Below are 23,667 nucleotides of genomic sequence, written 5' to 3' on the forward strand. Positions count from 1 at the left end.
ACTGTTTATGTAGACTCGAAGTATTTCTTATGTCTGTGGGTGTGGGTGTTCTGTGTATCTTCCAGAAACCATCTGGGGATTTTTGCCCACCTACTTTGTTTTCCTGGAAGGTGAGAGAAGGTGATTAATGGAGGAGGAAAAAACTCACAAAAAGCCACCAACAAACAGCTATCTACATGTTTACGTGTTTTTTTAAAAATTTTTTTCCACAAAAAACTTATCAGCTGCAGTTTATGCAGACAAGGGCTCTTCAAGTAAGGTAACATCTCTAATTCGTTCTGTTTTATAACAAGTAAAGTTTTCTTCCTTTGGAAAAGAAGTCTCACAAATGATTTCCTTGAAAGATGGTTATAATGTGACAGGCTCTGTTTTTGTTATGTGTCTCGGTTGACTGTTTAACGTAGGTGAATTGCCTTCACTGTGTTCTCACAGTGTGGTGCTTATCTTGTGTGTTTTCTTAGAATTACCTGGTGGTGAAGCGACCTCTAGTTCAAGTCTTCACAAGCAGATCATCCATGCTTGGAGGAGACTGTGTTTGCAGAATAAAAAACCTACTCAGAGACAAGAGGAAGGCTTCATTGTTGATGATAGTGTCAACTTAGGTTCAGCTTCCTGTTGGAAGAGATTTTCTGAATAAATGAGGATGGATGGCCTGTTAATAAGTTATATCAGGGTGGGCCATGGCATCCCCGACTGGATTAGCCTGCTTGCCTTGTTATATACCTCCATTTGTGCTTTGTATTAATAACCTTGAGTGTGTGGCAGGAGGTAATGGAAGTGATCTGAGAGAACTCCTAGTCTAATTCTTCATTTCAGCTAAGGAAACTAGGCCAGGTAATGACTTGCTCAGTATAAGTCAGCAATGAATTTGTGGCAGCCGTAGGCATAGAAACAGGTCCTGTAGCAATTTACAGGTAGGTGACATTGATGGGGCACAGATGTCGAGCAGTGAGAGGACAGGAGAGCGCAGTTCAGGGTAGGGTTGGGTGTGGCGTAATGGAGGGGGATCACAGAATCTGGAGGTAGGTATGAGTGCCACCTACAACTTACAAACTGTGTCACATTAGAGCAAGATACTTAATTTCTCTGACTGCAAGTTCTGTTATCTTAGAGATGTGAGGATGAAATGAGATGACATGTCTGAAGTGTCTGGCACAGTGCACGGGACATAACAAGTGTTTCACGATGGCAGCTATTACTGTTCTGGGACCTGAAGGGGGGAAGGAAACAAGGAGGGAAATATGAACATTATGATAGTTGGGAGGGCTCCGTTGATGTTTTTCCCCAAATTTATTTTACATTTATTTCACAATTTTTTAAGTTGACATGTAAGATTATATGTATTTATCATGTAAAATGTGGTGTTCTGAAGTATTTGTATTTTGTGGAATGGCTTAAATTTAGCTAATTATGAAATGCATTACCTCACAGTAGTTACCATTTTTGTGGTGAGAACACTTGACTTTCACTCTCAGCATTTTTCGAGAATACAGTGTATTGTCATTCACTATAGCCACCATACTGTACAGTAGATCTCTTGAACTCATTCCCCTTCACTGTAAATACGTATTCTTTGACCGATATTTCTCTGACCCTTCCTCACCAGCCAGCCACCCCAGCATCTGGTAACTGCCATTCTACTGTCTACTTCTGTGAGATCCACATTTTTAGATTCCACATATGTGTGAGATCATGTTGATTTTGATAGGAGCATCCTTTTAAAGCAAGCCTTTAAAAACCTCACATCTGATCATGTCATGCTTTGCTTAAAAATCATCCCTGGCTTCTCATCGTGTATCTAGAAGCTTAAGCCTTTTGGGAATGTACCTTTCCTGCTTTGCTTCTTGTACTCCAATTGTGCTGAATCTCTTGCAGTTCCTGGAACACACGGTATGCATTTTCATTTTCATCTTGAATAGCAGTTGCCCTTTTACTCTGTCCTTCCACCCCCATTAGTCATCCTTCAAGACTGAATTCAAATCCTGTTTGTTCTGTGAAGTCTCTTAGGCTCCCCTCTCTCCCCACCCCACCCCATCTTTTACCTTCCCTGGGGTAAATCATGGCTCTTATTTTGTTTCCATAGTATCCTGTACACAACATTACAGCAGTTACCACACTGTGTCCTAACGATTTGTTTACATGTCTGACTCATTTAATTATCATGTTCCCTGAGGACAAGGACTAGGTCTTAGTCATCTTTGTATTCCTAGCGGTAGGTTGTTGCCTAACACATAGTAGGTGCTCAAGAGATGCTTGTGATGGAATGAATGGGTGAAAAGCAGAAATGTAGAAGTTACTCTAAGTTAATACAATAGCATGAGCAAAGAAAGGATGCAAAATTAGTGATATTTTGATGGGAAGAATGTGACAGTTTAACTGGAAAGAAGGGTTTGTGCTGAGAAATAGGCTTGTGTAAAATAGAGATAGGAAGATATGCTCTCTTCATGAAAGGCTTTGAATATGAAGCAGAGGAATTGAGATGTATTACAAAAGGGAGTCATTTTAGTTCTTCTGATGAAGTGACATGGTTAGATAACAGAGATACAAGAAAATTAGTCTAGTGGCTGGATGGTTTGTAATAAGGAAAAATTTGGATCCTAGAATACTAGGTTAAGTCACTGTAGACATCCAGATGTGAGCTAATGAGTCAGTCAGAAAGGCAAGAGAGGTTTAAAACAACAAACCACAAAACTCTGGCAAACTAGTTCACTTTTAAATTTCTCACATTTGGGTTTGCCAAGGTTTTTCCTCCCTATTCCCTTCAAAAGTAAAGTCCTTTCCATTTGAGTCTTTTGATATTAGTGTTTAAACATTCCACCTAAATCCACACACTCAACTTTGATTTTTTAGAGTAACAGAAGTTGTTTCTGTAATAGCTTTTGCCTTTAGACTTTTTTGTTGGTGACATTTGTTTTTTTTTCCCCTAGGTTCATCTCTGTTGGGCTATGGGCCCAAAAGGAAACTTGGGAAATAATTTGTCTGTTCTCTTTGGAATTTACAAGATGTTCCTATAGTCTCTTTATAATATGGCTTCCTGACATTTTGTTATGGTCGTTGTTGACAGTGCTTATTAGAAAACAGCACCTATATCTTTTTCTTTCTTTCTTTTTTTTTTTTTTCATTTTTTAAGTGCTTAAAACTTTTAAGTTTTATGTTTCTTTGAGATGTTCTTGTTAAGTCTTTTTTTTCATGGATTATGAAAAATGTCAAAAGGAATTCTAATCAGATATTGGTTTTGCTCTGTGAATTTGTACATTGAAAAATGTATCATCTAGTTGATAAATTCTATCTCATCTTCATTTAATATTGAGGTAAAAACTCACAGGCCATGTAAGAAGGGAGGAAGAATTAGAGGGCCTGTTCTCTCACAGTCTTACGCTTCACAGACATTATTTTTATTGAATTTTCACAACAACTGATAAATATTAATAGTCTACCTTATTAAGGAAATTAAGGCTTGTTCAAGTAATTTGTTTCACTGTGCATAATTGGGAAGAGGCAGAGAAGGAAGGAAACCCCTGTCTTTTTCTGACCTTGGTGTCAGTTGACTCTGTAGATTTGCATACAGAGTTCTCAAACTTTCTTAGTCACAGAATCCTTTATCCAATGAAATCGCACTCCCAATACATACAACAGATAAGAATAGTGTTCAGTTATGTGCATTTATTGTATTCGATACGCTAAATTTCAGGATGAGAGCTCTGTTTCAATCTTCTGTCTTCAGTTTCATCTTATAACTTATTTCTGTACATTTTGTGAAATAAAAAAAATTTAAAGTCACATGGATATGAAAATCTAATAACTTTTCTTTTTGCTGCATCAGCATTATTATTGTTTTCATTTCAGAACATGCTAAAAATTACAATGTCGATCTTTAATAGCTTTTTAAATAGAATGCCTTGCAATTTCAGGGCAGTGTTTGATTATACTGATCTAGAAAACTTGAAAAATAATTAGAAGGAAATTTTGTTTTAAAGTTGAATTACTAATCATATCTAGTGACATTTATATTACTTATCAGTGAAATTCATTTTTGTGGCAGGCAGGTAGTTAGTGAATTCTTCTGCATTCATTGTTTGGCAGAAAACAGTTTTTGAATGTACTTAGTAATGTTTTAAGATGTTCATGGCTACTTAAAAAAATCAAAAGCCTGTCAGCTTTTACTCAAAGGTTCAGAATAGTTTAATTTATTTTGTTTTACGCGTTAAGTCTAAATGAACACTTTTCTGCCGTCTTTAGTATAGTAACATTGGAACTTGTTCAGCAAGATAGGAAGTCAGCGCATGCATGTTTTATTTCAGAAATAGTTAATGGAATTTACCAACCAAAGTGATTTTTTAAAAACCTCGTTAAAAATATTCAAATCAGTACATTGCCACAGAGCAAATAGCCAACATAGTATGAGAAAAAAGTTGGAATTGTTATGTATGGGTAAGATACTCTGGAAAGTGAGCATTTTAAAGATGTTTAGTGAAATTGACAGTTTAAATGGCTTTGTCTGTTACTATTTGGAAGATGCTGACATCTGGTATTTATTATTGACTTCTAGAACACATCGGCAGTTGCTTTTGTAGGGGTCATGCTACTCCCATGGTCTTTTCTACTAGTGCTTTCAACAGTAGACTGAAATGTCTTAAAAATATTTCTTATTTTTTTTCTGCAGAAACATGTTACAAAAACAAGCAAGACAGAGGGAGGTGCATCTGTCTCATCAATTCAATTTGATTGTTATAAAGAGTTTAATCAGTTTCAGGGGTTGAATGAACTCATCAAATGCAAAGGGTGCTCTTGCTAGGAATCTTCCCTAGGTGGTAATATGAGATAATACTATTAATTTTATTTCCATATTAGCTTGTTCATCCATTATACTTGATGCAGTTTTTTGGGTTTTTTTTTCCTTTGTGTGGATAATGTTTGCCTCTCACAGAGCTCATTCTGTGATATGGTAATTTACTTTGAATAACAAAGTACTTACATTTTTATTGTCAAGTTTTAAGAATGAAAGACAGTAAGACATGAAACTTGAAAACTGTATTAAGGTATCACAAAGCAAAGTGGGTAAACTTTATTATTATAGAATTGACTGTGGCAGGTATAGGTACTACATGTGCAAGTGTGTTTGGACTTTCTCTGGCATTTGAACGTGGCACAAAAGGACAGTAATAGTGTATGTGTTTATAAAAATTTTGCACAAGTGGACGTGCCGAAAACTGAATTCACATGAAGACAAGAGCAGGACTATAACTTACCAATTACAGGCACAGTTATAAGTTCAGGTATACCACAGTGATGGAGAAGAGTTTTTCCAAAGTCTGCATGAAAACACATCATCTTGTCTACATGAGTTAATACATTTGGTGGTTAAACTTTTTTATGTCATTTAAGTGTGTATATTAGTTGGGTTTCTCCAGAGAAACAGAATCAATAGGATACATAGTCATGTGTTGCTTAATGATGGGGATACATTCTGAGAAATATGTTGTCATATGATTTGTGAACTTACACAAACCTAGGTGGGATAGCCTAGTCTACACCTATCTGTATAAGATAGCCTATTGTTCCTACCCTACAAACCTGTACAGCATGTTACTGAACTGAATACTGTAGGCAATTGTAAAACAGTGGTATTTGTGTATATAAAATATGTAAATATAGAAAAGATACAGTAAAAATATGGTATTATAATCTTATGGGACCACATATAATCATATGCAGTCAGTCATTGACCAAAAAGTCATTAATGGAGCATATGACTTTGTATACATCAAGAGAGGCAGAGACGGACACTTATATTAAGATATGGGTTCACTGTGGGGCCTGGTAAATCTGAATCTGCAGGGCAGGCCAGCAGTCTAGAAATCTGGGTAGGAGTTGATGTTGTAGTCTTGAGGCTGAAAACTGGAAACTCAGCCAGAATTTCTGTGTTGCAGTTTGCAGATAGAATACCTTCTTCTGTCCTTCTCAGTCTTTGCTCTTAAGGCCTTTGACTAATTGGTTGGGGCCTACCCATATTATGGAGGTTAATCTGTTTTACTCAGCGTCTACTAACTTAAATGTTGACCACATCTAAAAATACATTCACAGCAACATCTAGACTGTGTTTGACCAAACAGCTGGACACCTGTTTGGTCAAACACCAGTCTAGATACTGCTGTTTAGGTGTTGCTAGATGTTGCTAGCAATAAATCTACATGTTGCTAGATGTTATCCTAGCCAAGATGATGTACATAAGATTAACTATCATAGTGTGTGTATTTTTAATTATAAGTTTTGAAGCATTAAAAATATTTTAGAAATTGTTTGTTTCAGTGTGAGTATGTCTTTGGAAGTCCAGAGCTCTGAGAAGAATGAAAAGTACTGTATTTGTATACTTTGAGAGAGGCAGTATGGTTTGGCAAGAGCCAAAGATTTGAAGTAGGTATTTGGGTTCAAGTCCCAGCTCTGCCATTTACAATTTTTGTGACTCCGGTCAAATTTCTTAAACATGAGTCTCAGTTTCCACATTTATAAAATAAGGTGTTACTTTATCAGGCTACTTTGATAATTACATGAAAGAATGCTTGTAAAACTCCTAGTGTAGTGACTGGCATATGGTGGCATTCAATACATGATGAACTTATCGTTATCATAGATTATCATTATAGACCTAGATTTGTATTTCATTTTAAAGTTTTTTTATTTCCCCTTGTCTTTTACACTATAGCCTTATACATAAGTGTACTATTGAGTATACTTGGTATTATTTATGTGGAAAATCAAATCAAAATTCAGCATCTCAATTTTATTATTTTTTATAAGGAATGTTATAATTGAACAACTAAAAAAGGTAGGTGACATTATGATCTCAGAGTGTTGTATGAAGGTTAACTGAGGTATCCTGAAAAGCATGCCATAGAGCTTGGGACAATAAGTTTGGTTTCTTGTTTTTTGGTCATTGGTATGTAATTTTCCCAAGTCATAGATTATAGTTAAGTACATACTAAGAATGTATCATAAGCTTAATTCTTGTTTTGACATCAGTGTTCATTGAGATGGAACAATATTTTCTAGAAAAGCTTTAAATCAGATTACAGATTTCACACCTAGGACCTTGTATAAGTATTGATGACTTACTGATTTTCGCTTGGATTTTGCTTAATAATAAAATAATCTTAAACCTATAAGATTTTTCAATTTTGTTTAAAATTCTTTTTTTTTTTTTGGTCAGTGCATTTATAAAGCACTCATTTTAATTAAAAAAAAAAAATTAGCGTGCCTCCAAAAGTTGATCACACAATTGCAAAATATATTTTGTGCATTTCTTTATTGCTGTAGTTCCCTGCTGACCTGTCACTTGTCAGTTTTGACCTTAATATTTATAGTGTTAGGAGTATCATGATAGCAGAGAGAACTTTGGAAAACCCACTATTAGGGGGTGTCATGGGTGTTGCTGTGGTAAAATAAATGGCAAATAGAGATTTAGCTGGCTATAACTGTTGCTTTTGATAAATCTCTCAGAAAATGAGTGGATTGGAGTGCATTAAACTGAGTGTCCCATAGCAGAATGGGAGATGAGCTTAGGGTCTGTTTCCTAGTAATGTACTCAGAGGCTTAAGGGCTACATCAAAAGTATCCAGAGGGGGGCTGGCTGGTGGCTCACTTGAGAGCATGTGGTGGTGATAACATCAAGGTCAAGGGTTTAGATCCCCCATATCTGCCAGTCGCCAGGGGAAAAAAAAAAAATTTAAAAAGTATCTGGTAATACTGAGTTTCTTAGTACTGAAAGACTCCCAAAGTGGGTAGTCAGTCAGTTCAGGGAGACCCTCCCAAGGAACAGCGAGACCACGAAGACGGATGCAAACAGCAAGAGGTTTATTTGAACACACGGGTACCCGGGCGACACAGTCTTTTGGAAGACTGGCGCGCCGAGTGAAGCTCCTGGGTCCTTTTTATAGCAAAAAGCGCGGGTACAGAAGCGAGAAGCGAGTTTAATTGGTCAGTTCAAATAAGCGCGGGTACAGAAGCGAGAAGCGAGTTTAATTGGTCAGTTCAAATAAGGCCTGGGGTGAGCTTCGGTTATGTGGGAGTCCTTGAAACAGCTGAGGGGCACCCTGGAAACTGGTGGGAGTCCTTGAAACAGCTGAGGGGCACCCTGGAAACTGTTGGGAGTCCTTGAAACAGCTGAGGGGCACCCTGGAAACTGTTGGGAGTCCTTGAAACAGCTGAGGGGCACTCTTGAAACTTTAACTGACTTGTCTATTTCTGGGAACTATCCGCCCTTTGCCTCGGGCCGGGGCCCAGGTGCATAACCACAGATATCCTGTTCGTTATCTGGTCTCAACCTCAGGCTGTACTTTTCCTATGCTAGGGACTTTTAACCAGGGTAATGTTTTGTGCCTTGCAAAATGGCGTTACTACGGCTAGCTTAAAAAGTTCTTTCTTCATTCCCCCATTTCTTTTGTGGATAGCTCTAATCTTAGAGCGGAGTTAAAAGTTATTTTCATTATCTATAGTCTGATATTTTTGTCTAAGAACCAGGACTTTAATTGTACTTATTCTGTCATTGATGAATTGGACTAACCTGTTGATGACACAGGGCCCCAGAATGAGCAACAGAAGAAGGAGTACTAGGGGCCCGGCGATGGTTGATAGTAGGGTAGTGAACCAAGGGGAGCTATTGAACCAACCTTCAAACCAGTTTTGATCTTTTTGGCGCTCTAACTGTCTTTTATCTAGTCTTTGTTTGAGTTTGGCCATGGTGTCTCGTATCACACCTGAATGGTCTACATAAAAACAGCACTCCTCTCTGAGGGCCGCGCAGAGGCCTCCCTCTCTTAAAAACAGTAAGTCAAGGCCTCGCCTATTTTGGAGTACTACCTCAGATAGAGAAGTCAATGAGTCCTCTAACTTGCTGACTGAATCCTGGAGGGCCCGGAGGTCAGTGTCCATGGCAGTCTGGAGCTCGGTTAGGCCCCGCTGGAGGTCTATAGGTCCTTTAATCAGAGCAGCCGAGCCGGTACCTATACCTGCCACAATTCCCAGTAGGACAGCTAGGGTAAGTGTGAGAGGTTCTCTCTTAAACCTGGGATGAGGGTTGTCATAGGCCTGCAACAAAGTTTCTTCAGGATGGTAATAGATGCGAGGAATCAGCTGAACCTGGACACAGAAATCCTTAGACTGATTAAAAACTGAGAGGGAAACGCAAGGGGTGAGACCGGTGCTGCAAGCCCACCAGCTATGGTTGGAGGGGAGAAGGTACTGATGGTCCCCGGAGGAATTGATGGATAGGGTCTGGTTGCAAAGATGTTGATGGGTAGAAGGTATTGTTCCTATACATAACCCTTGTCCTGTGACCTCTGTGAGAGTAAGCTTTCCCTGGGTCCCCCAACGGCAACTCTCGGCGCTGGTATAATTGGCCTCTCCCAAAAAGGCTATTCCTTCATAGTAGGGGGGGCTTATGGCCAGACAGAGCCAGCAATGCTCTGTGGCGTTCGGGTTGGTGGCATTTAGAGCTAGGAAGGCCCCCTGTACAAGACCAAAGAGCCTGTCACCCGTGGTGGGGGGTAGAGTGCCTGGTGATAGGAGGCTCTGTGTAGCAGTGCTCCTTTGTGCCGCGGGGGGTTGCCTGCTAGTCATTGGGTACAGCTTGTTGCTAGGAGGTCCCTGTTCTGCAAGGACGGGGTCGGGGCCCACTGCCACAGTTGGCATATTGGTGATATCTAGGCGAATGGTGAACAGTACACCTGGATCGTTTCCCGTCAAATAGAACCTTAGTCCCCAGGTTCTTCCTTGTGCCCAATCTCTGGAATTTTTTCCTTTCTCTGTGAATTTTATTTTAAGGGGGTTACACCAGCCGGTGTTGTCACAGTTTTTACTGCTATCGTTACGTTCTACAGTTATGAGGTCCCATGAGGAACTAGGTCCCCAGTAGACTGTCCCCGTGGTTTCACAACCCCATTCTTTGCAATATAGGGATTCCAGCCCTCCGCACCTTCTAGCTTCTGAAAGGGTCCGGCCATCCCGGGGGCACACGTAGAAGGGGGAAGCGGCAAGCCTGTTTCTAGCTCGGGGATAGCTGCACCCTGGGACCCCCCAGGTGATCTGATTATAAGCTTTTGTGTAGTCTGAATCAGGGGGTCTGATCTGGGCCTAGCCCGATGCTATGTATCCCGGGATATCCCAGGTCTCAATACCCGCCGCCAGGGCACATACATCAGGTTTAAGATCGGGCCACCAAGTCCAAGGCGGCTGGGTAGCCTGTTTGGTCCAGACAACTTCTCCAGTTTGGGACAGTACCTTCCAGGTGAGGATCACAGGCCGGTGGGGGTTCTTACCCGGTGGACTCATTTTTCCGCCGCCGAATACGCAGCTTAAGAGGATGATCAGTCCTTTCCAGCTCCCAGGTCTCGTTTGGTGCCGGGGGTGGTGCAGGCTTGAGATGGGAAGCATGGACCCAGGCAGCGATGCCATCAACTTTTACTGCGGTCGGGGTGGTCAGCAATACCAGATACGGGCCTTTCCACCGAGGCTCAAGGTTGCTGGGTCGATGGCGTCTGACCAGCACTCGGTCTCCGACCTGGAACGGGTGGGGGACAGCTATGGTACCGGGCTGATATGTCTCTTTGATCTGGTCCCAAATCTGGGTCTTCACAACTTCTAGAGCCTTTAAGTGGGTAAATAAGACAGGGAGAAAATTATCATCGGGACCCAGTGTTTCTCCCAACTCAAGTATGGGGGGGGGGTCCCCCGTAGAGGATTTCATAGGGAGTTAGACCGAACTGGCCAGGGGTATTCCTGGCTCTGAACAGCGCTAAGGGAAGGAGGGCCACCCAGTCTTTTCCACCGGTCTCTAAGGCCAATTTAGTTAAGGTCTCTTTGATGGTTCTATTCATTCTCTCTACTTGACCTGAGCTCTGGGGCCTATACGCACAATGTAATTTCCAATTTATCCCCAGTTGTGTGGCTAGTCCCTGGCTTACCTGAGCAACAAAGGCTGGGCCATTATCTGACCCGATCACCTTAGGGATCCCGAAACGGGGCAGGATTTCTTCTAGTATCTTTTTACATACAGTCAGGGCCGTTTCCGTTTTGGTAGGAAAAGCTTCTACCCATCCAGAGAAAGTATCTACAAATACTAGCAGATACTTGTTTCTATACCGGCCAGGCTTTACCTCTGTAAAGTCTACTTCCCAGTATACGCCGGGTCGATCTCCCCGTTGTCTTTTTCCGGTCTCTCGGTAGGTGGTAGCCGCATTAGTCATGGCGCAAGCTGGACACCGATTGGCGACTTCTTGAACAGTGGACCGGAGGTTCGGGATGGAGAGGCTGGTGCGGCTTGCCAGTTGAAGGAGCTTTTCTGGTCCTAAGTGTGTTAGCTGATGTAACCGCTGAATGAATTCTTTTCCCTGGTCAGGAGTGAGCTCTCTTGGCTTGGTCCTAGCTTGAGCAGGCTCGATTGGCTCTTGAAGCTTTGTAGTTTTTGTTAGCACCTTGACCGACAGGGCGGCTTGTTTTGCAGCCTCGTCGGCCCTCCGGTTCCCGGCCGCCACAGGGTTATTTCCTCTCTGGTGGCCTGGGCAGTGGATAATGGCGACCTGCTTAGGGAGGTAAATGGCCTCTAGCAGAGCCAGAATTTCTTGTTTATTTTTAATGTCTTTTCCAGCAGAAGTGAGCAGTCCCCTCTGTTTATATATTGCCCCATGAATGTGAGCAGTGGCAAAAGCATACCTGCTGTCCGTGTAGATGTTGATGTTTTTTCCTTCGGCTAGGCGTAATGCCTGCGTCAAGGCTATTAGCTCGGCCTTCTGGGCTGATGTCCCTTCTGGCAGGCTGCTTGCCCATACCGTCCGTTTGCCATCTACGATGGCGGCCCCTGCTTTCTTCTTACCTTCCGCAATGAAGCTGCTACCGTCTGTATACCAGGCAGGCACTCCGGGCAATGGCTGGTCCTTCAGGTCCCGTCGAGTCCCAGCTTCTTCAGCAAGGATTTCTGAGCATTGGTGTACTGGGGTGGATTCTGACTCGACTGGTAGTAGGGTAGCTGGGTTCAGGACAGCAGGGGGCGCGAAAGATATTCTTTCGTTTAGCAGCAAACTCTGGTAATGAGTCATTCTGGCATTGGTCATCCACCGATTGGGGGGCTGCCGCACGATACTTTCGAGGCTGTGGGAAGCAATCACAGTCACATTTTGCCCCAAGGTTAACTTATCAGCGTCTTTGAGGAGGAGTGCCACTGCAGCAACCGCTTTTAGGCAGGTTGGCCACCCACTGGCCACTGGATCCAGTTTTTTTGATAGATAAGCTACTGGCCGTCGCCATGGTCCTAGGGTCTGAGTAAGCACTCCTCGGGCTACACCGGCTCTTTCATCTACGTACAGAGTAAATGATTTGGTGAGGTCTGGGAGAGCCAAGGCGGGGGCAGACAGCAAGGCTTTTTTTATGTGGTCAAAAGCCTTTTGATGCTCCTCAGTCCAGGTAAAAGGAATGTTTTCCCTTGTCAGGGGGTACAAGGGTGCAGCCAGGGAAGCAAACCCAGGAATCCAGAGCCTGCAGAATCCGGCAGTACCCAGAAATTCGCGGACCTGCCTGGGGGTTGTGGGAGTAGGGATCTTCATAACTGTAGCTTTCCGGGCCGGGGTCAGCCATCTTTTTCCCCCTTTGAGCAGGTACCCCAAATAGGTGACCTCTTTCTGGCATAACTGGGCCTTTTTAGCTGATACCCGGTACCCCAACTTACTCAGTTCCTGCAAGAGCTTTTGTGTCCCTCTTTTGCAGCCTTCATATGTGGGAGCTGCCACTAGGAGGTCGTCCACATATTGGAGTAATATGACCTGGGGGTTGAGAGCCCTAAAAGGAGCTAAATCTCGGTGGAGGGCCTCGTCGAAGAGAGTGGGAGAATTTTTGAACCCCTGTGGCAGCCGTGTCCAGGTCAGCTGACCTGTGTTACCTTTTTCTGGGTCTCTCCACTCGAACGCGAACAGTGGCTGGCTGTTGGGGTGTAGTCTGAGGCAAAAAAAGGCATCCTTGAGATCCAGGACTGAGTACCAAGTGTGACTAGGCGGAAGGGAACTCAGGAGGCTGTATGGATTTGGGACCGTGGGATGAATGTCCTGCACCCTTTTGTTAATTTCTCTCAAGTCTTGGACTGGCCGATAGTCATTGGTCCCTGGCTTTTTTACTGGTAGCAGAGGGGTGTTCCAGGGCGATTGGCAGGGCACTAAGACCCCTAGGTCTAAGAACCTTTGGATGTGGGGTCTGATGCCTTCCCGGGCTTCTTTAGTCATTGGATACTGTCGGACGGCCACCGGTGAGGCACCTGATTTCAGCTCTACTACTACTGGTGGGACGTTATTGGCCAGTCCCATACCTGTCTTTTCTGCCCATACGGTGGGAAAAAGTTGGAGCCAGGATGGGTCGATGGAGGGAGAGGCCGGCTTTTCATACAGCCGGTATTCTTCTTCTAGGTTTAGGACCAGGCACATGGTAGAGTGATCTCCCCATGTTACTTGTGGGCCCTCTGTGGAAAACTGGATTTGAGCCTTTAGTTTGGTCAGGATGTCCCGGCCCAACAGAGGAGCAGGGCACTCAGGTATGACCAAAAAGGAATGGGTCACTTGCCTATGTCCGACCCTTAAAAGTCTCTGAGTGGTCCAGGGGTAGACTTTGCTGCCGGTCGCTCCTACTACGACTGTCCGCCTGGACCCTACCTTCCCCATGGGTTGGGTCAGCACCGAATGTTCAGCCCCGGTATCGACCAGAAACTCGATGGGGGTCCCCTCCACTGTCAATGTTACCCTAGGTTCGGGGAGGGGGTCCGAACCCCGACTCCCCTAGTCATCTAGGGATAGAACCTTGGCTTCTCTGATGTTCTTTTTCCGGGGACATTCTCTTGCCCAGTGACCCTTCTCTTTACAGTACGCGCATTGGTCTTTGTCTAGAGGGGGTCTTCCATCCCTAGGTGTTTTCTTTGCCCGGTTGCTCAGGTTCCCTGTCTGCCTATCTCTAGACCCTCTTTCACCTACCACTGCGGCCAAAATCCTAGTTAAATTTTTTTCTTGGCGTTTATCACGCCGCCTCTCTCTCTCTTCTGTCTCTTTTTTTTCTCTTTCCTGTCTTTCTTCTTCTGTTTCTCTCTTGTGGTACACCTTTTCTGCCTCCTTTACTAAGTCTTGTAAGGAAAGGTCTTGGAGCCCCTCTAGTCTTTGTAACCTTTTTTTAATGTCTGGGGCTGACTGGCCGATGAAGGCCATTGTGACCGCAGCCTGCTGCCCCTCAGAAGAGGGTTCAAACGGAGTGTACCTTCTATAGGCCTCCATTAGGCGTTCTAAGAAAACCGAAGGGGGTTCTGCCGGTCCCTGCAAGACCTCTCTTACCTTGGCCAAATTGGTGGGGCGCCGGGCTGCCCCTTTGAGACCTGCCACTAGAGTCCGGCGGTAGACCAGAAGACGCTCCCTACCTTCGGCCGTGTTGTAATCCCATTGAGGTCGATTGAGGGGGAAAGCCTCATTAATGAGGTTCTCGAGTTGTGTAGGGGCCCCGTTATCCCCGAGAACGTTCTTGCGGGCCTCCAGAAGAATCCTTTCTCGCTCTTCAGTGGTGAAGAGGATCTGGAGTAGCTGTTGGCAATCGTCCCAAGTGGGCTGGTGAGAGAACATAAGGGACTCAAGAAGTCCCGTGAGACCTGCTGGTTTTTCAGAAAAAGAAGGATGGTTAGACTTCCAATTGTAAAGATCTGCTGAGGAAAAAGGCCAATACTGCAAAGGGACCAAGCCATTTGGCTCAGCTGGGGGCCCTATGGCTCGGAGGGGCAAAGCTACGGTGGAGTCAGGACCGGAGCCGTCTCTCGGACTGCGAGGTTGGCGGCTCCTAGTCCCCGCAGCCGGTCCCTCAGGGCTAGGATCACCGGGCGCTCGGCCTGGTGCCGATCTGTTTCCCTGAGGGGCCAGAGGGGGCAGCGGAGCCGCCGGGTAAGGTGGGGGTTCAGAGAGAGAAAATAGGTCATCTGGTGTCGGGAGGACGGGGGGTTGGGGAGGGGCGGAAGGCTTCCTTGTAGGTGGCCTTTGAGTATTTTCTGATCCCGAAACAACAGCGACTTTGCTGGAGGGTGGCACCCAGGGAGGGGGATTCTGGGCGAGGTCTTGCCATACCACGACATAGGCAACCTGGTCCGGGTGTCCTCCGGTCTCCTGAAAAACAATCTTTTTAACTGCAAAAATGACAGAAAGGTCAAAGGTTCCCTCTGGCGGCCAACCTACGCCGAATGTGGGCCACTCAGACGAACAGAAAGTCTGCCATTTTCCTTTTTTGATCTCCATGGACAGATTGTGAGCCCTGGCTTTGACATCTTTCCAATGATCTAGAGTAAGGGAGAGAGGCGTAAGGGCACCTTGCCCCATCTCGAAAATTTCCAATAGGGGAACGACGACGCAAAGACCTATCACAACTAAGACAAAAAGAAACCAGAAACGGCGACGAGACCGAGTGCCGTAGAAATAGAAGAAAGAGTCCGATGGCAGAGCGCGCCTCCCGAGACGCGGTGAGACCAAAACACAATAATCCTCTGCCAAGGGGTCCACCAGGCGTCCCTGGTCCTCCCCTGATCCTGGGACGTCTCCCAGGATTGCCGGGTGGCGAGCCCCCGAACACGTCTGTTCGCTACCCGCACTTCGCTCCCAGAGCGACTAACCCGGAACAAACTGAAACCAAAATGCGCGCACTCAGAAAGACAGTCAGAGTCACAGGATTAGACACAGAAACGAGACACAGAAACGAGACACAGAACGACTGCTGGCCAGCTTACCTCCCGTTGGTGGGTCGGTGGTCCCTGGGTGGGGGTCTCCGATCCCGGACGAGCCCCCAAATGAAAGACTCCCAAAGTGGGTAGTCAGTCAGTTCAGGGAGACCCTCCCAAGGAACAGCGAGACCACGAAGACGGATGCAAACAGCAAGAGGTTTATTTGAACACACGGGTACCCGGGCGACACAGTCTTTTGGAAGACTGGCGCGCCGAGTGAAGCTCCTGGGTCCTTTTTATAGCAAAAAGCGCGGGTACAGAAGCGAGAAGCGAGTTTAATTGGTCAGTTCAAATAAGCGCGGGTACAGAAGCGAGAAGCGAGTTTAATTGGTCAGTTCAAATAAGGCCTGGGGTGAGCTTCGGTTATGTGGGAGTCCTTGAAACAGCTGAGGGGCACCCTGGAAACTGGTGGGAGTCCTTGAAACAGCTGAGGGGCACTCTTGAAACTTTAACTGACTTGTCTATTTCTGGGAACTATCCGCCCTTTGCCTCGGGCCGGGGCCCAGGTGCATAACCACAGATATCCTGTTCGTTATCTGGTCTCAACCTCAGGCTGTACTTTTCCTATGCTAGGGACTTTTAACCAGGGTAATGTTTTGTGCCTTGCAAAATGGCGTTACTACGGCTAGCTTAAAAAGTTCTTTCTTCAGTACCAAATTGAAAATGGAATTTTTTTCAAAAAAAGCTTTTGCTATGACCTTGTTGCCTAAGATAATGTTACATTTTAATGGGTTATCCATTTTGTATTGTGGGTTTTTGTTTTGTTTTGATTGATTGATTTTTTGTGTGTGCGTGTGAAGAATGACATTGAATACGGTTGTCCCAATCTTAGCTGCTTAAACAATTTTGGAATGTAAGCTATGTAAATTAAAGTAGCACCTGAGAGATATTACAGTCAAAGGTAAGAAATAGTAAGCTAGTACTCATTTATAGTACATAAACAAAGGCGGGGGGGTAAGTATAGCCATTGAGGTGGGATTGAAGAAGAAATCAAAACCAGCAAGGTTTAGAGGTATTAGTTTTCTTCATATTAGTCCAGGAAGGTTAGTAGCAGCCACTGACTCCTAATAAGGACCTATTTTGTGCAAGCACTGTGCTAACATTTTATGATTTTTAGAAAGGTGACATAATTTTTAGAAAGGTGACACAATGTATATACTTTATATTATATATTCTACCCCTCTTTAGCCAAGCACCCCATAATGGAACACATGACTACTTCTGCAGTGAAGTATAGAAAAATCCACACTTTAGTGGGATAATGAGTATAAATTGCCCCATGTCATTTCAAGTCAGGTTTTGCTACAAATGAGTTTCCTACCAAAGGAGTTTGCTCCTAGCTTAAAAGAACCACAAAAAACAAAAAACCCTGGTTTACAGAGCTTTTTAGATTTTAGATTTGAGGTTAAGGGATTATGGACTAGTATTCCTATTTTTACAGTTAAAAAAGTAAAAACAAAAATAATTTTCCCAACTGTACTTGAACATATACTCATATCGTTACCATTTATTATAGTAGGATATGGACTTTCTGGAATAAGAGCAGATACATACAAATAATATCATTTCATTTTTTCTCTGCTGTTTGTCATCACCTCAGTGTCTCTGATATTCTTACACACAATTGAACTTCAGAGACAGTATGAGTAAATATTGGCTTTCCTTCCTCATTATTTTCTATTTAAATTAACATGCATTTTGACCCAGTTTCAGTGTAATATTGGGAAATTTCAGTACTACAGAAGAAATTAGGAGATTTTATTTTTTGCAAGATCTGATATAGTTTCTATTCCACACACTTTCAAAAGTTCTTTATAATTTATGCTGTTAGTCCATGAGAGTATTTTATTAGATATTTTTCACTGCTAGGTTTCTATAAATGATCTTTTAATTTTGTCTCTTCACAAATGCAAAATAGTTTAATTGACAGTAGACTAGTAAATGTTTACTAGTTTGTATCTAGAAACAACATTGTATTTAAGATTTTACTTTGTTTTTCAGGGTACAGAACATACCTGTGAGTATTTTTCTTGGGAATTAACTGGAATATATTTAACCATAATTAGTGTTTACTTTCTTGACTTGATTTGGACAGGAAAAACGGAAAACTCAGAATAGGTTCACGATGTCAGGGAATAGATTTTGTGAGCCTTACAGCCCAACTGTCTGGGTCCTGCTTTCCTCTCAATTACTTCTGTTTAAAATGAGGCTGTTAATACTACCTGCTTCAAAGGGTTAAGAGAATTAAATGAAGAGATGCCTGCAGTAGGTTTAGAACTGTGACACATTGTGAGCACTCAGTGTTGGCTCTTACTATTGTTACCCCAAGCAAAGTGAAGGTTTTAAAATATTGATGCATTTGAATGTTTGTGCCTTAGATGATAGAAAGAATAACAGGTATAATGAATTTTCTAAGTTGTATTTTTTTATTCTTAGAGAGTAAGAAGTGGCAGGAGTGGAAAGGAGTATTTGCATCCACAGTTCTTAAACTTGATCCTCAAATAACTTTAGAACATTTATTCATTGATCGAGTAGACATGCACTGAAAGCCAGCTGTGTGCCAGGTACTGCAGGAAGCTCTGAAGATATGCCTTTGAGGAATTCAGCCTTGAGGGGAATGTTCATTTGTGAGGAACTCTTATGCAGTTGGGTAAGTACAATAAGAAGAGTTCTCTAGGTACGCAGAAAGGGCAGGCACATAACCCAAGAGGTGTGAGGAATGGCTTCTAAAAGTTGTGTCATTGTAACCTCTTGAGGGACGGGTAGGGGTTTCCTAAAGAAGATTAACACTTATGTGATCTGGTGAGCTAAAAATGACATGAATCCTTTCCTTGTCAGTGTATTCTCATCGTATCCCACTTCCCACCCCATCCCCAGCCCAATGGTATTAAAAAATACCTGGTCACAGTCAGTGGTAATTGTAGTAAGAATAGTGTTCTTTTCAATGTGGAATGAATGGTTTTTTTTAACAAGTGATGCTGAGACCAGTGGATATCCATGTGTGAAAGAATGAAGATGGATTCACATCATATATAAAAATTAACTCAGAATCTATCAAAGATCTAAATGTAAGAGATAAAACTATAAAACTCTTAGAAGAAAACAAAGATAATTCCTCGTGACCATTGACCAGGCAGTGGTTTCTTGAGTATGATTCCTAAAGCACAAACAACCAAAGGAAAAAATAAATAAATTGGACTTCATCAAAATTAAAGACTGTTGTGTTTCAAAGGACACCATCAAGAAAGTGAAAAGACAGCCCACAGATTGGGAGAAAATATTTGCAAATCATACATCTGATAAGGATCTGGTATCCAGAATATACGAAGACTTTTACAAACTCAGCAGTAAAAAGATAAAATAACCCAATTTAAAAATGGGTAAAGGATTTGAATAGACATTACTCTAAAGAAGATAAGCAAATGGCCAATAAGAACATGAAAAGATGTTCAACATTACTAGTCATCAGGGAAATGCAAATTAAAACCACGTTGAAATACTCCATTTCACACATGAAACAAAGGTTAGCAGTATTTGCATTTTAGAGGGATTTAATAGGGAATGATTTGTTGACAAGTTTGTTTTGTTTTTAAAATTTTAAAAATCGTAGCTGAACTCTGCCTCGTTTATATATTTAAAAATTTTTAAATGTGCCTTCATATTATAAACTGTACTATCTCTGCTATATTGCATATTACAGCAACTTCTGAAGAACTCAGGGAGTGGTTTTAGGCTCCTTGTCAGGACTCTAGATTACTTTATACACTGGCATATAGGTATTTTCACTAGTGTTTCCTGTCATATTTTCAAAACAGCCTTGCATGTGTTTCGGAACAATAATAATGGAGTTTCATTATCACTGTTGTTCTAACACATGTTCAAAGACAAATGGTGGCTGCTTATTAAGATATGTAAAACCTGATTATTTAAAAATGCTGTTTAATACCCAACTATGTGCAGTGGGGGGAAAGAAGAAAGGTAAAAGTCATCATCCTCAAGGAGATTACAGTCCAGTTGGAGGTGTGTATTCTTCTGTTTATGCTGTTGTTTCAGTGGGATCTGGAGTGGGAGAGGAAGATATGTTAAATAGAAAGCTTTGAGAGAGATGTGGGATGTCCAGTGTGTCAGGGAATGCTTCTTTATAAAAGTTACTGTGCGTAGTCCAACTGGATTTTTTGTAGAGTTAGAAATATGATGCAGACAGTCCCCCAATTCATAGAAATATAATCCAGATGGGTAAGTCACAATTGTATAATAACAGCAGGAGGACATCAACTACTTTGTATCAGAGGGGAGAGTGGAATGCACCCAGCACCACCCTGGCCTGTAGCAGGTCTCCTTTTCTAGTCTTGGTGCTGCTTCCTGGGGACACTGACTTTGTTTTTAGAATGCTTCCCCAGGTACCCACCACCAGTGGATCATTATCAAACCAGAAGTAAGCAGCGAAAGGGAGGGCATTCCAGGTAGATAGCCTGGACAAGAGCCTGGACAAGAGACGGAGCCCCAAAGAAGATGGCCCAGTTGAGTAATTTTAAGTACTTTGGAATGGCACAGTGCCCAGTACATGGTAGACTCTTCATAAATAAGTACTCAACGATTGAGGCAGTGGATAGATGAATGAATGAAGGTGCTGGATTGTAGAGTGTGTATAAAATTAGGTCTTTAGACTTGACCATGAAAATCTTTTATGCCATATGTCAGGGGCTTTTTTTTAGTCCAGAGTGCTTTGGCAAATTACTGAAAGATTCTGAACAAGGGAATGAAATGACCAGATTTGTATTTTCTAAAACTTGGGTAATTTTATTGCTTAATAAATTGTCCTTCCATAGCCTCTTTATGAAGCCATTACCCAGTCATAAAGTTCAATCTGTGATTAAATAGCTATATTTGCAAATTGTTAATCTCGGCCTATTTCCTCACCTATCAGTGAGGCAGGCAGTTAGAAGCCCTCCTAATCCTTCCACCCTTAAAACATCTATGATTTTAAGTAGAGGGATAGGACCAGTGCTTCTGTTGGTGTTTCAGAGCTGAGCCTCTTCTGTTGGGTTCTGTTGTCCTGGCTTTCTGAACATCACTCTGACCTGTCATAGAAGTTGGATGACTGCAATGTCTTGTAGATGCCCAGATGTTCTTGGGATGCTTCCAGTTTTGTAGGTGATGGTGACATCTATGTGTTGTTCCTCTGCTCTCTGGGCAGTGTATTTATTTGGCCACTTTGATCGTTGGGGCAGTGAGATAAACATCCTATTCGATGTTTGTAACTATAAGTGGAATAAATGTTATATCTAGTTGGTAATTAGGAAAATCTTACTCATTGGAGGTGTTTAGGACAAGAAGGTTTAACTTGAGATAATAATGTTTTGGGTTTTTTTTATTTGTGGCTTAAGGAGAAGGTAAGCTTTTAATTTAGGGATTTTTTTCCTACTTGAATTCAGTGGGGTCTTTCTCAAATTTTTAAGTGGGAGTTCTCAGTTCCCCCACTGTAATGTCACCCTTGACAAATTTCTTCTGTTAATATGTAAAGAATTGTCGGACAGGTGGGAAGGGTAATTGAGCAGTGGGTAGGGTGAGTTAAAAGAAGAGAAATCCTACAGATGATGGCTGGTTGGATGATAATGATGTGGGATTGCGTGCTGATGTTTTCCCTGCGGTGGTCTGTAAATTTGTGTGGGAGACATTTGTTCTCATTTCCTGTTTCATCACAGCCAGACACCTGCTGTGTCACTATACAAAGTAACAGTACTTCTAAAGATTGCTGTTTAGGAAATTACATTTTATGTGTCAGGAAGCTGCTTTTTTTGTTTGTTTTTGGTTCCACAAAAGGCAAATCCAGGAAATGTCTTTCAAGGCTCTCTACTTGAAAGTTGATGTGTGTGTGTCTGTGTCTATATATTGTCAGCTTAAGGAATTGGTGATTGATGCAGGAAGGGAGATAATGAGTAACTTCAAATTGTGTGTGTGTATAGATGTTTTGTCTATGCGTGGGTGGAGGAAAATACTTTACACCGTGCTCTGTAGCTGTTACCCTCTGGGCTTTCTCACTTGAAAATTGGAACTGGATCCAGATATAGCTGTAATTTAAAATAAAAGCGAGGATAGTACAGCCTGTATTTTTCTGGACACTGGGAAGATTTCAGAATACAGCTTGAGGCAATTGCTCTCTGAGGTACATTTGTAAACTCTCCAATCCATCTACATTATTTGCAGATTTGGTATTTGCAAATGTGCCTACTTACTAAGCTTTATTTGTAACCCCCAAATCAATATTTATGGCACGTTTGCAGTCATCTGGGGACATGCACAGAGCAGTGAAAAATTTGAGTTCCCTGACACACACGTTCTCAGCTAAAGTCAAAGGAGGTGACACTATGCCTTCTTGGCTCAGCTTTTATACTGAAAACAAGTATACCTTTCTCAGTCTATTTAGTGCAATGTTTTTTGCATTTTTGTGCTTTGTAGGTGATTTCACTGCCTAAAATGACCCTCACGTGTAGTGCTGAAGTGCTGCTTGATGTTCTTAAGCATGGGAAGGCTGTGTGCTTTAGGGAGAAAATACACGTGTTAGGTAAGCTTTGTTCAGGTGTGAGTTTATAGTGCTGTTGGCCACGAATTCAACGTTAATGAATCAGCAGTATATATTGAATAAGGTTCTTTAAACAGAAACAGACATATAACTAATCAGTTGACAAAATTGTTGTGACCAGAGGCTTACAGACATCTAAAACTATATTTCTCCTAGAAATATAGTGGTAATGTATTCTCCAATTTAGTGTTATGTTACAGAACCATAAATACAATGAACAGTGAGTATCAACTATATTTAGAATAAAAGCTTATTGGTCCTTGTCATGGTTCAGATGTCTGAGTGAACATGGGGAATTTTTATGCTTTTTAAAAGATATTAAAAAAATACTTCTTGAAAATTAAAGGAACTGTTTAGTTTGAAGCTAAGAACAAATAAGAGCACATAGGTAGTTTGACTTTCTGAACTGAAAAATTTTAAGTCTACTATTTGTGTGCACTGTTTGTTTTAATGTGACATTAGTGAGCTTCTGAGTGTAGATGAAATCTTGTCATAACACATTCCAAAGACAAGACTGTGAGGCGTGGGGACATTTAACTTAAGTGGTCTTTGCAAGTTCTGCAGACAGCTCTTTGAATATCTTGGACTCTAAAGGTCCTGGCTGATGGTTGTGTGTATCTCAGATGTCCTGAGTCGACAGGTGGGGAGCCCCTCCTTCTGTAGGAATACATTGGACTCCTTTTGCAGAGACCTTTTTCTATGGGTATGGTGACCTCCAGAGTGTGAATGCCTCACCTGAAGTTGTGAAATGGTGGAAGAGAGTTTATCTACATTACTGTTAAAACTGGGAGCTGTGAGAGAATATACTTGGATGTGGTGAATGGATGTCTTCTGGGTAGTGCAGATTAGAGGACAGTCCACTGGACAGCATTGTAGCATCATTGCTTGGTGTTTTATTTTAATAGCATTAAAACTGAAATTTTGCTTTTTAAATTCATCTTTGACATGTGTCCTTTTTTTTATTTTATCTCATTTACTGTTGTCTGAAAAATACTTCCTTACACCAGACTTTAAGAATCAAATATATATGAGAACTTAAAAAGTGTTAGGTAGACAGTGTCAAATCAAAAATACTATATATAGAGTTTGACTGTCTGATGAGTACAGAGGATATATATATCCATCTTATATGAGTCAGATATCTAGGAGTCAGTCCTCAATTTTTGCGTGAGTTTGGTACACTCCAAATGTTCAACCATGGTTTTCTTTGTGGAATTTTTTTCTATAAAAGTTATTAAATGTAAATCAGCCTCCAAAGTCTGTTTAATGTGTAGTGTATATAAACCGTAGTACTAAGAGTGTTGATGTGATA

General features: G+C 42.1%; 2 protein-coding genes across 2 annotated transcripts in view; one reads left to right on the top strand and one right to left on the bottom strand.

Annotated features, from left to right (window-relative positions):
- LAMC1 (laminin subunit gamma 1) overlaps positions 1-23,667 on the top strand; it is a 139,014-nt gene that overhangs the window by 37,309 nt on the left and 78,038 nt on the right. The gene's annotated exons all lie outside the window — the stretch shown is intronic.
- LOC134385034 (uncharacterized) lies at positions 10,346-15,636 on the bottom strand (the record flags this gene model as incomplete). The annotated part of the gene is given in 2 exon segments (XM_063106907.1): positions 10,346-10,720; positions 10,722-15,636. Coding segments are annotated over 2 exon segments (5,028 nt in total), but the record flags the coding sequence as incomplete, so codon positions are not given.

This window comes from Cynocephalus volans, chromosome 8 (genome assembly GCF_027409185.1).
Source record: "Cynocephalus volans isolate mCynVol1 chromosome 8, mCynVol1.pri, whole genome shotgun sequence".
In the NCBI taxonomy this organism is placed as follows: Eukaryota; Metazoa; Chordata; class Mammalia; order Dermoptera; family Cynocephalidae; genus Cynocephalus; species Cynocephalus volans.